Source organism: Triticum urartu, chromosome 2A (assembly GCF_056163025.1).
Source record: "Triticum urartu cultivar PI428250 chromosome 2A, HENAU_Tu73, whole genome shotgun sequence".
Classification (NCBI taxonomy): domain Eukaryota; kingdom Viridiplantae; phylum Streptophyta; class Magnoliopsida; order Poales; family Poaceae; genus Triticum; species Triticum urartu.
In genome coordinates this window covers 97,354,928-97,370,586 of record NC_141874.1, presented here as the reverse complement: position 1 = coordinate 97,370,586, position 15,659 = coordinate 97,354,928, and the positions used below count along the sequence as shown (strand labels likewise).

The 15,659-nt window shown below is 52.6% G+C and overlaps 2 protein-coding genes across 3 annotated transcripts; one reads left to right on the top strand and one right to left on the bottom strand.

Annotated features, from left to right (window-relative positions):
- Positions 1-2,221: 2,221 nt before the first annotated feature.
- Positions 2,222-15,500, bottom strand: LOC125536009 (uncharacterized). 2 transcript variants are annotated; one of them, XR_007294886.2, is made up of 4 exons: positions 14,968-15,500; positions 4,406-4,502; positions 2,879-4,160; positions 2,222-2,799 (listed from the first exon to the last, which is right to left on the bottom strand). XR_007294886.2 is itself a non-coding variant. In XM_048699090.2 (2 exons), the coding sequence occupies exon 1, from the start codon at positions 10,132-10,134 to the stop codon at positions 8,776-8,778; it is 1,359 nt and encodes a 452-aa protein (XP_048555047.2). In that variant the 5' UTR covers positions 10,135-15,483; the 3' UTR covers positions 3,753-4,160; positions 4,406-8,775. The 2 variants fall into 2 exon arrangements, 1 of the variants encoding a protein (XP_048555047.2); XM_048699090.2 differs by lacking the exon at positions 2,222-2,799 and having other exon boundaries at positions 3,753-4,160; positions 4,406-15,483.
- Positions 5,389-7,264, top strand: LOC147984057 (protein FAR1-RELATED SEQUENCE 5-like). Its single transcript, XM_087540967.1, has 4 exons — positions 5,389-6,631; positions 6,717-6,830; positions 6,907-6,972; positions 7,083-7,264. Exons 1-4 carry the CDS (start codon positions 5,389-5,391, stop codon positions 7,262-7,264), a joined length of 1,605 nt encoding a protein of 534 aa, XP_087397093.1.
- Positions 15,501-15,659: the final 159 nt, after the last annotated feature.

Below are 15,659 nucleotides of genomic sequence, written 5' to 3'. Positions count from 1 at the left end.
TTCTGTTATCTCAGTATCTAATTTTGTTACATGCAGACACATGGAGAAGAAGCGAGAAAATTCAAGTATCAGTATCTAATTTTGTTACACCTTGACCTTTTGCAGTTGAGAGTTATCTCAGTGCATGGCCAAGTCTAATATAGAGCACCTTGTCATGTTGTTGCCGTATTCAAAAGGATGGTGGCACCATATCCCCACTCCCCAAAATAACGTCAAATGGATCAATGCAATTAATTTGTTTGTCCAAACAATAAGAGAATAAGCTTGAGGGTGAAATGAACAGTATTGATGCTCCAACACCGACGCGTCAAAGAAGGGAACGACCGTCGCTGGATCCAACCACAGAGGACGTGGCACGATCAGGGCATGCGCATGGATGCGGTTGATGAGGTGATTCATAATTAACGGCAAATAGAAGTCGAACCACCTGGAGCACGCACAATCTCATGATTTTTAGATCGATGGCATCCGATGCGTTCGGATCTGTTACTCCCTCCGTCACAGTTTACAAATCCTACGCGTATACCTAGGTTGTCAATTTTATCATCTTAATATAAACTATATAAAATAAAAATTATACCTTTTAAAAATAGAACATCTGAAATTTATATTGATATATTTTTTATAATATATGATTTGTATTAGGTTGGTCAAATTGACGACCTAGGGGTACGCGCATGCCTTGTAAATTGAAAGAGAGGAAGTACAATATTTAGGGGGATTTTTAATTTTTCGCCACTAGTTACTTCGCCCTTTGACGATTAGCCACTCATTACTTTGTATTTGCTTATTTGCCACTGCTTAGTTTGGAATTAAGTGTTTTGCCCCTGTCATGTGGGACCCGCGTGGAAATCACCAGAGTGCCCCTGCCAGTTCAATTCACCCAGGAGACGAGCTCGTCTCCTCCCTCGTTCCCCATCTGTCTCCCGTCTATCGCTACTGGTGCTCCACGGAAGACGGCGGCGGTTCGTCCCAGGGATTCCCCGTGGTCCTCGACGACGACGGCTCTCTCTCTCTCTCTCTCTCTCTCTCTCTCTCTCTCTCTCTCTCTCAGCTCGCCGTCCGACATGACACAGGTGCTGCTGCTTGCCGCCGCCGGTCCCGCGTGCTCGTGCGCTGCCGTTGCTCTGTTTTTCCGCTGCTGCTGCTTCTTGCCGGCCCGTACTGCCGTGCCGCTGTTGTTTGTGGCCTTGTGTGTTGCTGCTGCTTAGTGCTTACTCGTGGTCAGTGGAAGACGCGGTGGAGGCGCTCGCTGCTGCCCGGCTCCACTTGGGCTCCGTCGTGTTTAGCCTTGGCATGGACCTAGGCGCCGCTGTCTTTGCTGCTGCTCCCCGTTGTTGCCCATCAGCTAGCTGGCGCCGGCCTTGTCCGCTGTCTACTGTCGTGCTTACAAGGGATGGGATTGAGTTCTTCGCGTGCGTCTGAGTTCATGCCAAATAGGCACATAAGGGTATACCTGTCCACTACATTGTGCAGGTAATATGTATATCATTTGGAATTATTGTTTTTGTGTTGAAAAGTGGTAAAAAATCAGATGGCAAACAAAAGAGTGGCAAAATATCAATTACAATCTAAGCAGTGGCAAATTGTCAAAGTCCAAAGTAAGTAGTGGCTGAAAATCAAATCGCCCATATTTAGGTGGTTCGCCATATACAAAATTTGTTTAACAATTAAGCACCAATTCATAATCTTTGTGCACTTCACTTTTTTTAACAAATTTGCACAACTGATAGATAGATAGTACAATGTCAGTTCAAAAGACATTGGAAGTTAGGAACAAAAAAACATCGGAGAGTTGATGTCCAGGCTGAGCTCCATGGCACACCTTATCTAACCCATCATTTTCTGCATCGCAGTTTGTGCAGGTGCTTTTGTATTTCTTGTTTATTTCAAATAAAACAACATATGCACTTTAAACTTTGCAAAACAACAACACATTCTTACTACAATGTGGGGAAAAGCTTTCGGATTTCTCCATGCATAAAAAATACTTGAAATAACTTTTTTACTCAAAAAGAAATTCTCGTTTTCTATATTTATGTCTGACCAAAAATTCTGAAAAAAAATCACACATTGTAGTTCTAAAGTAGCTTGACCTGCATAGTTTGAAGTCAATATGTTGTTTCGCTTGAGAGAAACAAAAAAGAGAAACTTTCATGTAGTAAGTTAGAGCATATCCGATAGATGATATATATTTTGGTGCTCCAAACCGGTGATGGTCCAAATTTGGAGCATCAAAATGTGCTTTTTTACATCTCAAAAAAGGCTCAACTCCAACAGATGATCCAAAATGGAGATGTGAATAAAAGAGAAACTACAACACATGGTTCAAAACGAACAATCTAATATTTGAAAAAGCACACACGAAGAGGAAATATTTATCAAGTCACCATCACCGCAACCACTTGGGTTCATGCGAGCAACCTTTGACAAGCAACCGACCCACTTTTGGCATTCGGCGTTGATGGTGGACCAATGTTGGCGAAGAGAGTCGCTCGAATGGAAGTGACCACTTGTGTTGCGCTCATCGAAGTAATCCTTGATGCATTGTCAATAGGTGTTTACCGTTTGGTCGCTTCCAACGCATGCATCTTGAGAGACTTTCTTCCATGCGGTGCATATCAACACATCCTCCACACTGGTACAATTTCCACTTCTTCCCTTTGCAACAAAGCCCTCATCGTCCATGTCAAGATTATCATCACCATATTGGTTTCATATTCTTGTGACACATACTCGTGCAACACATAATCATCATTTGCCACATTTGTCGCGTGCAAAAAAGCTTCATCATCAAGACTACAATTGAAGGTACAAACATTCAACATCACATTCTATTTGAAACAACAAACGAGAGCACAACATATATATTTTTTACCTTTGCGACGTATCATCAAACATGTTGGAGGCGGTGGCCGTCGGCGTGGCCACATCTTCCTCCATGGCCAGCGGTGACGGCGACGCAGGTGGAGGAACGACTCCTTTTGGCTGCTCGAGGACGCCTTCGGCCGTGGCTGCGAGTTGGCGGCCCGAGCCGCCGCGGCTGCCTTCAAGATTTTGGTCGGCCGAGCCGCACTTTCGGCCGGGTTCCGACCGCGATTCGCCGGCCGTTTGCCTCCACCTCGTGCCTTCGTCGCCTTCGTAGGAACCGCCGGCGTGGTGGCGACCGGCCGGGGCGGCGGCAGCGAAAGGCGGGGGCGGGGGGGACGACGTACGAGCGGGTCACGGTCACGAGCGGGAAGACAAATGAACTGGCGGTTGATCATTTCACGGGTGGCCGCGGTTTTACATCACTTGTATCTCATGATGTAAATTTGCATCACGAAGTTTTCAATTTTACATCTCCGGGAGGTGGTGATGTATTTTTGTACATATGGACCATCTGTTGGAGCAGCGCATTTTATTCTCGCATCTTCAAAAGTTGGTTATTTTTACATATGGACCAGTCTATTGGAGATGATCTTAGATGGCTAACATAGATCTTGAAGCAATGTTGGAGGGGTAAGGATAAGGGGTGGCATGGAGCCCGACCTACAAAAAACCACTCTAAGAAAACATTGCATACCATTTTTTTTGTGTAGCTCATACCGGTTTTGTTCAGTTATGCACCCGTGCTTGAGCCAACGAGAGGTAGAACCATCTGGACATCAGGGTGGGTCTTTTTTTTTTAACATCATCAGGGTGAGTCTTGGGAGCGCGCGCTCCACGGGGCTTGCCTGCTCCCCCAGAATACTCCCATCCGTGCTCCGCCCTCATCCAACGGCCCCCTGCTTCTGCCCTCCTTTTCCTTAAAATACCCAGCAATTAAACAAAACCGGCCGCCCCGTCTCTTAATTAAAACCGGCCGCTCCGGACTTTCTCTAGGCAACGCAATTAACGTAACAGAACAGAGATTTGGAGGGAAATATATATGGCTTGCCCGCCAAAAGCATTGGCGGTGAACTTTTCCCGTACAAGAGTACGAAACAAACCAAACTATACGCTTCTTCATCAAATCTATCTACGAACACAGATCCAAGAAAGGGACTTGCTGGAGGAGCTTGATGGCTTCTTCACCAATTCTTGCCGGAACCAATGAGGAATCAGATCCCCCAAATGTAAGCCATCTTGTTTCCATTGCGTTCTTCCTTTTTCTCTGACCCAACTGTTTTCTCCCAATCCTGCAATGAAACAGATCTATGACTTTCAGGTTTTTGCGATTGCTGTCACTAGGACCACATAGCAAAATGAAACTAGATAGCAGATGTGTATATTTCTTACTCCTAGTGTGTAATATCCGGCTAACATGTCTTGCACATATCGCACAATACAAAGTTGTATTACTGATGGGTACATATAAATGAAAAACTGACACTGATGTTGTACATATAAGAGAAATGTAATGGTTCGAGGGGCAAAGACATACCTCTGATTAGTTGATAATGCGTACTCAGAAGATTGAAATTATTAACCACCTTGTTCGCAATGGGAAAACAACATAGATTCCACTCCTTTCCGTTCCACTGTGACATCGAAATAAATAGTCATAGCGAGGTTATTGCTGATTTACAACACATATATGTTTCTTCTCCTTTCCCTTGTATTTGAACCAATTGCTAAAGTGAGTACTAATTTAAACAGGGGTTTGAAGAAACTACAGCTAGCAATGCAACAGAGCAGATTGAAAAAAGGGTGCCAAAGATTGGCATGTAGTTTTTATCTGAAGAAGAAGCATATTCCTTCTATAACAAGTATGCTTATTCCTTGGGTTTTAGCATCCGAAGAGGCAATCATCATAAAGTAAAAAATTCCAGTACAATACAACAACGGACATTCACATGTTCTCGTCAAGGTATGGACTAGTGGTAACTTGTTCTAGTCATATAGATTTTTAGATGGGACTAATAAAATAATTTTAACTAATAGGAGTCCATGCTGAAGATAAAAGAGAGGAGGAATTCAGTTATAGTAGGCCCAAGACACGATGTGGTTGTGATGCACGTATGAAGATAAGTCTTACAAACGGGATTTATAATGTATACGAATTTAAAGAAGCCCATAACCATAGCCTTGCTACTGGAAACATGTCGCAATACTTAAGATCACACAGAAAAGTAACTGAAGCTCAACTAGCCAATGCCGAGGTCGCCAAGTCAGTGGGCATTTCAAATAAAGCAACTATTGATCTAATGACGAAAGAAGCATGTGGACCTGAAAACCTTGGCTTTATAAGCACGGACATGAAAAACCGTTTGTACTCAAAGAGAACACTAAAAGCAAAGGTGGGTGACACGGGAGGAGTGTTAGAATATATGGTAAAGAAGGTTTCAGAAGATGTCAAGTTTTTTTTATTCAATTCAAGTTGATGAGGATGATTTGATAACTAATATATTTTGGACAGACTCCAAAATGGTGTCAGACTATGCATTATTTGGTGATGTCATATGCTTTGACACCACATACAGGAAACTAGACGATGGGCGTCCGTTTGGCTTAATTGTTGGTGTGAATAATCACAAGAAAACAATTGTGTTTGGTGCTGCACTACTCTATGATGAAACAGCGGAAAGTTTTGCTTGGCTTTTTAGAACTTTTCTAACAGTAATGTCCGGAAAACATCCACATACAATTCTGACTGACGAAGATGCAGCAATGGCTAAAGCGATCCGTTCAGTCCTACCTCACTCTGACCATAGACTTTGTGTGTGGCATATGAATCAAAATGCTTGCAAACATCTTGGTGGAGTTGTTACAGATTACAAGAAGTTCAATGCCGATTTTCAGCATTGTATCTATGATATTGAGGACGAAGATGAATTTATAAGTGCATGGAATGAAATGCTTGACAAGTATGAACTCCGGGACAATGCATGGCTCCAAAGGTTATTTGAGAAAAGGGAGCACTGGGCACTAGTGTATGGCAGGAATACTTTCTCCGCACACATGAGCAGTACCCAAAGGAGTGAAAGCATGAACAACGAACTAAAACGTTACATTAGTTCTAAGTATGACATGCTTACTTTTTTTGAGCATTTTGAACGTCTAGTTGCAGATAAAAGATTTGAAGAGGTGAGATGTGATTTCAAAGCAACACAAAGTAGTCCTAAGCTGAAGGCAGAAAGCTATATATTAAGGCAAGCATCAACTACATATACTCCACCAATATTCAAGATGTTTCAGGAACAAGTGCTTCGGACCTTGAACTATGACACATACCTTTGTGATGACAGTGACAATGAGAAGGTTTACAAAGTAAAATTTCATGGTACAGAGCATGATCATGTTGTTAGATTTTTTCCGAAAGAAGAAAGGGTCAATTGCAGTTGCAAGAAGTTTGAATTTGCTGGAATTCTTTGCTCTCATTCCTTGAAGGTACTTGATATTAATAATATCAAGCACATCCCTCAACAGTATATCATGAAAAGATGGACAATTGATGCAAAAGTTTTGGATATAACAAGCAACTGCAGCATGCATGAAGGCCGCAAAGCAATACTGACGAAACGCTATAAGGAATTGTGTAGAATGTTTATCCAAATAGCTGCTCGAGCCGCAGAGGCTGACGAATCATATTTCATGGTTGCTAATTATGCTGAGAAGTTAGCACAAGATGTGGAGAAATGTCTAAAACATAGATCTGATCCAGATATAGGTAACTTCCTTTGTTCAGAAGGTATCTACATATAAGTTTTATACTCTCGTCAGGTTTAAACATATATTTATTTTTATAGTTGCAGACCCATACAATGTCGCTACTACAAGTTCAGAACTAAATGTGAGGCCCGCCAAGCCAAAAGGAATGAAGGTCAAGGAGAAGACAGCTCGAGGATCAAACAGACATCCAGATATAGGTAACTCCCTTGGCTCACAAAGTCTGTAAGTATAGCTTTATGATCTTATCAAACTAACCTATGTTTCATTGTATAGTTGCAGACCCAAACATTAACTCATCTACAAGTTCAGAACAAAATGTGGAGTTTGCCAGTCCAAAAGGTGTCAAGTTTAAAAAGAAGACTGTTGGAGGATCAAGTAGACCCGTTGATATGGGTGTGTAGTTTTATAATGTTATGAAACTTGAATTTGATTTACTTATATATTTGCAGACCCAAACATGAACTCATCTACAAGTTCAAAACAAAATGAGGGGCTTCCTAAGCCAAAAGGGGTGAAGTTGAAGGAGAAGACTATTCAAGGAGCAAGTAGACCTGTTGGTGGCTTAGAGAAAGCAAAATCATGGCACCTCAACGGTATGGGCAAAATCAAGGAGCAAGGAAAAGGAAAGTAGATAATCATGTAGCACTACAACCTCATGGCACCTCAACGGTATAAATAAATTCACACTTTATCTGTTATAAAACTGAAGTTATACAACATTTATCTCGTCATTTTTTATAGGGTCATTTGGAGGTTTTCACAAACGAAATGCCTGCATATCTACCACTGTACAACCCAATCCTAAATCCTATGGCGATGTATGGGCAAGACCAAAGATTGTCGGCTGGACAAGGTCATTTTTTTGGAGGAGATGAGGCGCTCCGCTCCCACGCGCTCCTAGCCCAGCCCCCGCAAACCTTGCCGCCGACGAATCCCCGCCGGTAGCCCTCCTCCCCAGCCCCTCCCCCCCTCCGCGCATGGCATCCCCCTGCGGCAGCTCCGGCGACCTCGACCTCAGCTCCGCCGGTTCGCAGCGCTGGCTGGAGTCCGACGCCGGGTCTTCGACGCGGTCCTACAGCGAGGTCGCCAGGACCCCACCGCGCTCGGCCCCGGCGGCCACCCCACCTCCGGCGATGCGCGGCCCCGCCGCACCCAACGCACGCGCCTCGGCAGCCACTCGCCTCGGTCCCCGCAGCGAGGTCCACCGGGTCAACGGCGGCGTGGAAATCGACGCCGATGGCTTCCAGACCCCCCGCCACAGGAACCGCCGCCGTGGTGCGCGGCGCTCGGCTTCTGCACCCCCCCCCCCCCCCCCCGCCCGCCCGCAGCGACGTTGCAGCCTGTCCCCAGAGGAGTCCGTCGGGCTGTGCTTTCGCTGCCTCGAGCCCGGCCACCCCGTGCGGGAGTGCACCAACGACGTCCGGTGCCGCCGTTGTCTCTACCCTGGACACAGCTCGCGTGACTGCTAGTACTGCCGCGGCGTGCTGCGCGCCCCCTGCTGCCGCGGCCACCCCGGTCGTTGCAGCCCAGGCGGCGCCGCGCCACCGCACTCCGTCACCACCGGCTCCGACCCCCCTGCCTGCAGACCAGGCCCCTGCACGCGTCATTCTCTCACGCTCTGTTGAGATGGAAGAGGCAGAGTTGGTGCTGCGTCGGGGCATGGTGGTGTCCATCACCGGTGATAGGCCGGCCGTGGCTGCCCGTGACGTTGAGGACGTCCTGTACTCCTCCCTCGACCTCCACCCCGGAGACTTCACCGTCCACGCCTACCACCCGGAGGATTTCCTCCTTATCTTAACCACCCGCGAGCTCATGGACCGCCTTGCCGGCGACCACTTCATCAGCGGACCCGGGTTCTCCCTCGCGCTGCGCCCCTGGAGCAAGCTCGCCCGCGCCGATGTTGGTTCGCTCGAGCACTCCATGCAGCTGGAGCTTCGCGGCATCCCGGCACAGGCCTGGCACCTGTCCACGGCCGAGCACCTTCTGGGCGGCAGCTACTGGGTAGAGCGGCTCCACCCGAGCACGCGCTCCCGCGCTGACCTCGCCACCTTCCGGGTGACCGCGCGCACCCGCGACCCAGCTAGCATCCGCCGGGCGGCCATCCTCGAGATCATGGAATCCATCCCAGCTCGCATCCGCCCCTCACCGCCGACCATCCGCACCCTCCAGTACCCGGTGTCTATCACGGTCGCTGTCGCGGCCGGGCAGCCTGCTCCGGCCGCCAACGGAGATCGAGGCCCGGGGGGCGGTGCACCAGGCGCTGGCGGCAGAGGCGCCGATCGCCGCACTGAGGGCGGCCGAGGCCGTCGACGCGGGCGCAAGCGCCGCCGCACCTCCGACGCCCCTGACGGCCGCGCGGATGGCATGGCCGTCGACACCGTAGGCTGGCGCTTGTCCAACCTCCGTGGCCGCGCCGATGGCATTGTCGTCGATGCTGGCTGGCCCGGCTCCCGTACCCGTACGGTTGCAGCGGCGCCGCCGCCGACGAGGCAAACCACCGGCCGCACGATGGACCCTTGGCCCGCCGCTGGTGGCCCCCACAGTTCCCGCGGCTTTGCCAAATGGGGAAAGTGTGGTGGAAAGAAAAGAAGGATGGCAGAGGAGGCCCGACGTGCAAAAGCTGCCCCCCCTGCGGCTGCTTTGCCCCCTCGCCCTGCCACTCGTGGCCCAAGTGCGGAGGGCCCGCGTGACCTGGCAACGGTCGCCACCCGCCCTTTGGCTGGCACCCTTCGCGACCAGTCTGAGAGCGCTGGCACCCACCCCTCGCCAGCACAACACGACATCCCCGCCTGCCCCCAAGGGCCCACCCACGACACAGTCATGCCAGGCATAGATCACCCTGACACGCATGGGGATCAGGATTGCAACCCAGCCAGCCAATCCCTGGCAGGCGAGGTCCCCGACTCCCAGCCTTTGGAGGTCACGCCGGACCCGCTGTCGGGACGCTTTGCTGCTCCCTCGCTGCCATTGGCTGCTGAGGCCGCGCCCATCGCGGACCGGTCCACGGAGACACCGCAGGAGATGGAGCCCACCACGACACACCCAACGGCCAATCCCACGAGGCCAGCCGAGGCCATCCAGGAACCTCCCAAAGCGCACGGCATCCACCTTGGACGCCGCTCCAGCCCAGCAAGGCCCCGAGGCCCATCGCCACGCCCAGCCTGAAGCCCAGCATGAGGCCCAACATGGGATCCCGAGCGACGAGACAAGATCCGCCCGCTCACCTTGCCCTCCTGCGCGATTTGCAACCCCCCTGATCACCATGCGCCATTCCCGACCGCGCGTCACGGCGCCTACGGCCTGGACCCTGGGTGACTTCCTCGCCGCCGCAACCAGGTAGATTGACGCAGCCCTTCCAATCCCTGGCCGGCGCCAGCGACGGACCCCGCCCAACTTCACCTCAAGGCGCGGGAGATCGGTCACGTCCACCGCCCGCAAGACGACCGCGCCGCCGATAGCTGAGAGGCGCGCCCAGATCCACATTCTGCGCACCCTCGGCATTGTCGGAATTGATCAGAGGATCACCGCAGCGGAGATGCAGGCGTATGAGGGTCTGTTCGCGGCGACCATTTCCCTGTCCGTCCTGTCGGCCATCGCCGCTCTAGCTGATCGCGAGCTCCCCGCGGATCCCACCATCGCGCCGATCACCATGATGGTCGCGGGCAGCCCCATCGAGGCATAGCCGCGCCGCGCGCCACGTCGTCGACCTCCTCAATGGATCACAACCCCAAGATGCTCATTTGGAACGTGCGCGGCCTCAACGCGCGCGCTCGCCGCACCGCCGTCCGTTCGCTCGTTGTCACCGCAAATGTCTCTATTGTCTGCCTCCAGGAAACGAAGATGACTTTGATTTGCTCGTCGACTGTCCTTGAGACCCTTGGCTCGGAATTCGACGACTACGTATACCTTCCCGCGCTTGGCACTCGCGACGGTATCATGCTTGCGTGGAAGAGCCGTGAGGTGTCCATCACCGATCCTCTTTTCACGGCAAATGCCATTACAGCCAAGGTTTCTCATCCTTCGAGCGCTCACACGCCCTGGTGGCTCACCATGGTCTACGGACCCCAACTGGACGCCGACAAAATAGCATTCCTGCAAGAGTTGCGCGACATTCGCGTAGACTGTCCTGGACCATGGATGGCGTGTGGCGACTTCAATCTCATACTCCGAGATGAAGACAAGAACACTAGCCACCTGAACCGCCGCATGATGGGTCGCTTCTGGCGCATCCTCGACGACCTCGCGCTCAAGGAGATCTACCTCAACGGACGCTGATACATGTGGTCCAACGAGCAGTCGCCCCCGACCCTCGTTCACCTAGACCGTGTCCTTTGCACGGCTGACTGGGAAGAGCCCCATGGGGAGTGCCATCTTCGCTGCCTCGCCTCCGTCATGTCGGATCACAGTCCCTTGCTTCTCGACTACGCCCCGATGCCACCCACCCGCCGGCGATTCCACTTTGAGGAATTCTAGATCCGGTTGGATGGCTTCCAGGACATCGTCACAGCTGCCTGGCACTCCGTCCATGACCCGGACCCATTCAGGCGGCTCATGCTTCGCATGAAGGCCACGGCGCGCATGCTCATAGGCTGGAGTTCGAAGACGGTTGGCAACATACGGCTCAAGCTGGCGATCTCCAGGGAGCTCCTCCTCCGGCTTGATGCAGCACAGGACCACCGCGCCCTATCCCCACACGAGGATTGGCTGCGCCGGCAAATCAAGGCGTCATATCTTGGCCTCGCCTCCCTCGAGCGCACCATTGCCCGGCAACGTGCCCGCCTCGCCACTCTCAAGGACGGTGATGCCAACACTTCGGTCTTCCATCGGCAATGCACGTATAGGCGCCAAAAGAACAGGATCCATAGCCTCCCCGCGGAGATGGTTGCGGCTGCCTACGCCCACTTCGACGCGCTTTTGGGCACGGAGGCGCCCCGACACTGCGCGCTCGACCTCACGGACCTCATCACCCCCGCCAATCTGGAGGACCTGGATGCCCCGTTCGACGCCGAGGAGATCTGGCAGGCGGTCAAAGGGCTCCCCGCGCGCAAAGCCCCAGGCCCCGACGGCTTCACAGCTGAATTCTTACGCGCATGCTGGCCCACCGTTCGGCAAGACTTCGTCGACGTCTTCTGTCAGCTCCACGCGCTGCAAGGCCGCGGCTTCAGCTGCCTCAACCAGGCGCTTCTCACCTTGCTGCCCAAGCGCGCCGACGCCCACGCCCTCGGCAACTTCAGGCCCATTAGCCTAATTCACTTGGTCGCCAAGATTTTCGCCAAAGTCCTGTCGTTGCGCCTCGCGCCCAGGCTCAACGCTCTTGTCAGCACAAGCCAGAACGCCTTCATCCCCGGACGCAGTCTGCACGACAATTTCACCCTCGTCCGGCAGTCGGCTCGTCTGCTGCACCAGCTCGGCGCCCCACGCGTGCTCCTGAAGCTAGACCTGGCGCGCGCCTTCGACTCGTTCAGATGGCCATTCCTGTTCGATACCCTTCGTCGATACGGCTTCGGCTCCAGGTTCCTCGACTGGCTTGCCATCCTCTTCTCTTCGGCAAGCACCAGAGTGCTTATTAACGGGGAGCCAGGCCCTTCTATCTGGCACCGATGTGGGTTCCGCCAGGGCGACCCCCTTTCGCCCCAGCTCTTCGTACTCGCCGTCGACACGCTTGGACGCCTTCTCCACCGCGCAACCGAGCTGGGTATCCTACAGCGCCTTCACCCTCGGCGACCGATGCCATCCGTCTCCCTCTACGCGGATGACATGATCCTCTTCTGCCACCCCACCCTAAGCGATGTCACTGCCGTCAAGAGCATCCTGCGACTTTTTGGGCGCGCCTCAGGACTACGGGTCAACTTCGCCAAGAGCACGGCCACGCTGATCCGCGCCGGCGTGGACGAGGCTGCGCCTGTGGTCGATTCGCTCGGCTGCCCCATCGTCGAGCTGCCCATCACCTACCTGGGCATCCCCCTCACGCTACGCCGACCATCCGCAGCCCAGCTTCAGCCTGTCGTCGACAAAACAGCCGGCATGCTCCCATGCTGGAAGGCACACCTCATGAACAAGGCTGGGCGCCTCGCGTTTGTGAAAGCCATCCTCAGCGCGATCCCCATTCACCAGCTGCTGGCTCTGCCCCCCCCCCCCCAAGAAGACCATCAAGGCGCTCGAGAAGATCCAACGTGGATTCCTCTGGGCCGGGCACACGGAGGCAAACGGCGGGCACTGCCACGTCAACTGGCAGCGAGTTGCCCGCCCGATCCCTCTTGGTGGCCTTGGCGTCCGCGACCTCGCGCGCACCAGCCTCGCGCTGCGCACGCGGTGGCTATGGTTCAGCCGCACGGACACTACCAAGGCATGGGCAGGCCTCGACCTCCAATTTGATGCCGAGAAGCGCGCGTTCTTCTTCGCCTCCACTACCATGCAGCTCGAAAGCGGCACAGACGCCCTCTTCTGGGAGGACCGATGGATCGGCGGGCGGTCCGTCTGCGAGATCGCCCCACTCCTATACGCGTGCATCCCCAAACGCCGTCGGAAACTCCGGACTGTTGCGGATGGGTTGGCGGACAATCGTTGGGCGCGAGATATCCAGGGCACGGTTGGCATCCACGAGATCGGGCAATACCTCCAGCTTTGGCACAGGATCGCGAGCACGACCCTCTCTGCCGAGCCCAATCGCCTCATCTAGAGATGAAGCGCGAACGGCGTCTACTCGGCCAAGTCGGCCTACATGGCCACTTTCGCCGGCTCCACGACCTGCGCCGCCTGGAAACTCACCTGGAAACACTAGGCACCGCCGCGCGTCCGCTTCTTCCACTGGCTCGCCCACCTCGACAGATGTTGGACCGCCGACAGGCTCGCTCGCCGTGGGCTGCAACACCCCGCACGGTGCCCCCTATGCGACCAGGCGCCTGAAACCATGCACCATCTCATCCTCGCATGCCCCTTGGCCCGGCAAACCTGGCACGAGACGCTAAGCTGGCTACGGATCCCGTGCCCCCCGCCCGGCGACGAGCCTTCGCTTCTAGACTGGTGGCATTCGGCGCGACACTCCACCCCTGCGCCCATGTGCAAAGGCCTCGGTACCGTGACCCTCCTCGTCCCATGGATGATATGGAAACACCGCAATGACTGCATCTTCAACGGAGCGCGCCCATCTGTGAACACCCTCGTAGCGAAGATCAAGGAAGAAGCTGCCCTTTGGGCAAATGCGGGCGCGCTAGGGCTCAAAGCCATTACCCCCCCAGACTTGGGATGTCCATTAGTCCGGTCTCTGTAATCAGCCTCCTAGGAGGAATGTAACCAAACTCTCCCTCTTTACAATGCAATGAAACGCACGCTCCCATGCGTTTTCTCAAAAAAAAAAAGATTGTCGGCTGAATTGCAACATTACAATAGCTTAATAGTATAAGCTACCTACACTCATATTTTAGTCTTATCATTTTAAAGGTTTATGTACGCTGACCTTTACCACTACTACACACAGGGTCATTTGGGAATTCCGACAAATCACATGTATACCTATTCAGAACAATGCAACTCACCTCCAGATGCCTTACTATTGCCATCTGCTCGTACGATGAGGGGACACCCAGCTCCGAATGCCTCAGTGCAGCCATCCATTGGCACGATGATAGGACACCCAGCCTCAATGCAGTCATCCGTTGGTATGATGACTTGGACACCCAGCCCCCAATGTCTTAGTACAACCACCCATTGGCACGATGACAGGACACCCAACCTCAAATGCCTCACTGCAATCACCCATTGGTATGATGATAGGGCGCCCAGCCTCAAATGCATCACTGCAGCCATCCGTTGGCACACTGACAGGCCAAAATCAAGTCTTCTTCCAACAACAGAAGCCAACTTAATCTGCCGTCGTTGTTAGAGATGCTCATGTTTTCCTTTTTTTGCTACTTTACTAAAAACTTGTAGTCTGTGCATATCGATCGAATGCACAACTTAATTAAGTGAGAGCGATGCATTTGCTTTTAAAAAAAGCATAGATTTCAGAATTTTGCTATGTCAGCAATCTCATAGTTGTCATTGGTGATATGAGACCCAATTGATAATTAAGTCAGGATTTTGTACCATTAGCAGGGTAACGGCGTCTCCTAGTTTAATCACATACTTGTGAGTTTATAAGACGTGTAAGTATATTAGTTGATTGACGGGAAGCTCAAATGCACAACTTAAACAAGTCAGACCAAAAGCACGGTTCTTATCCAAAAACATAGATACTTGCATCTCATTCTCACCTACCTCACACGGACAGAAGTAGCATTTGGTTGAGAAATTAGAAGAACAGCAGCCATCTACTCGGGTAATTGGATGACGTACCTTGTACCACAGCAAGCCTTGCCAGCCGTGCTATTGTACGTGTGGGACGAAGCTCAGGGAGGCGACGAACGCGGCAAACATGGCCACGAAGGTGACCGCCGAGGAGGGAGGGCCCGCAGCTCGCCCACGAGCGCCTCGCCGGGCGACGAAAGCTGCGGCCTTAGGGACGGCGCGCAGCTGGCCTACGAGCGCCGCGCTGGGCGAGGGACGCCATGGCCGCAGGGATGGTGAGCAGTTTGCTGACGAGCGCCGCGCGCGGAGGACCACGGAGATGACGCGCTCGCCGAGGAAGACAACCAGCCGGATGAGCCAGCTTGCGGGGATGTCCAGGACCCTCCTGCGCGGACATGGTAGCAAATCGAGGTCGCGGCGTTCGCCGTCGAGATGTCTCCCGGCCGTGGAGAAGCTACTGATTTGGCTGTGGGGAAAGTGAGAGGATAAGAGAGGATACGAAATGAGCGGTTGGTCTTTTCCTGCGTTTGGTTAAGAGACGGGGCGGCCGGTTTTGTTTAATTGCTGGATATTTTAGGGAAAAGGAGGGCAGAAGCAGGGGGCCGTTGGATGAGGGCGGATCACGGATGAGAGTATTCTGTGGGAGCAGGCAAGCCCCGGCTTTTAGACGATCACCGTATATTAACAGATTAGATTTTTTTTGCGAGAATATAAACAGATGAGCTAAACAGAAGGCAGAA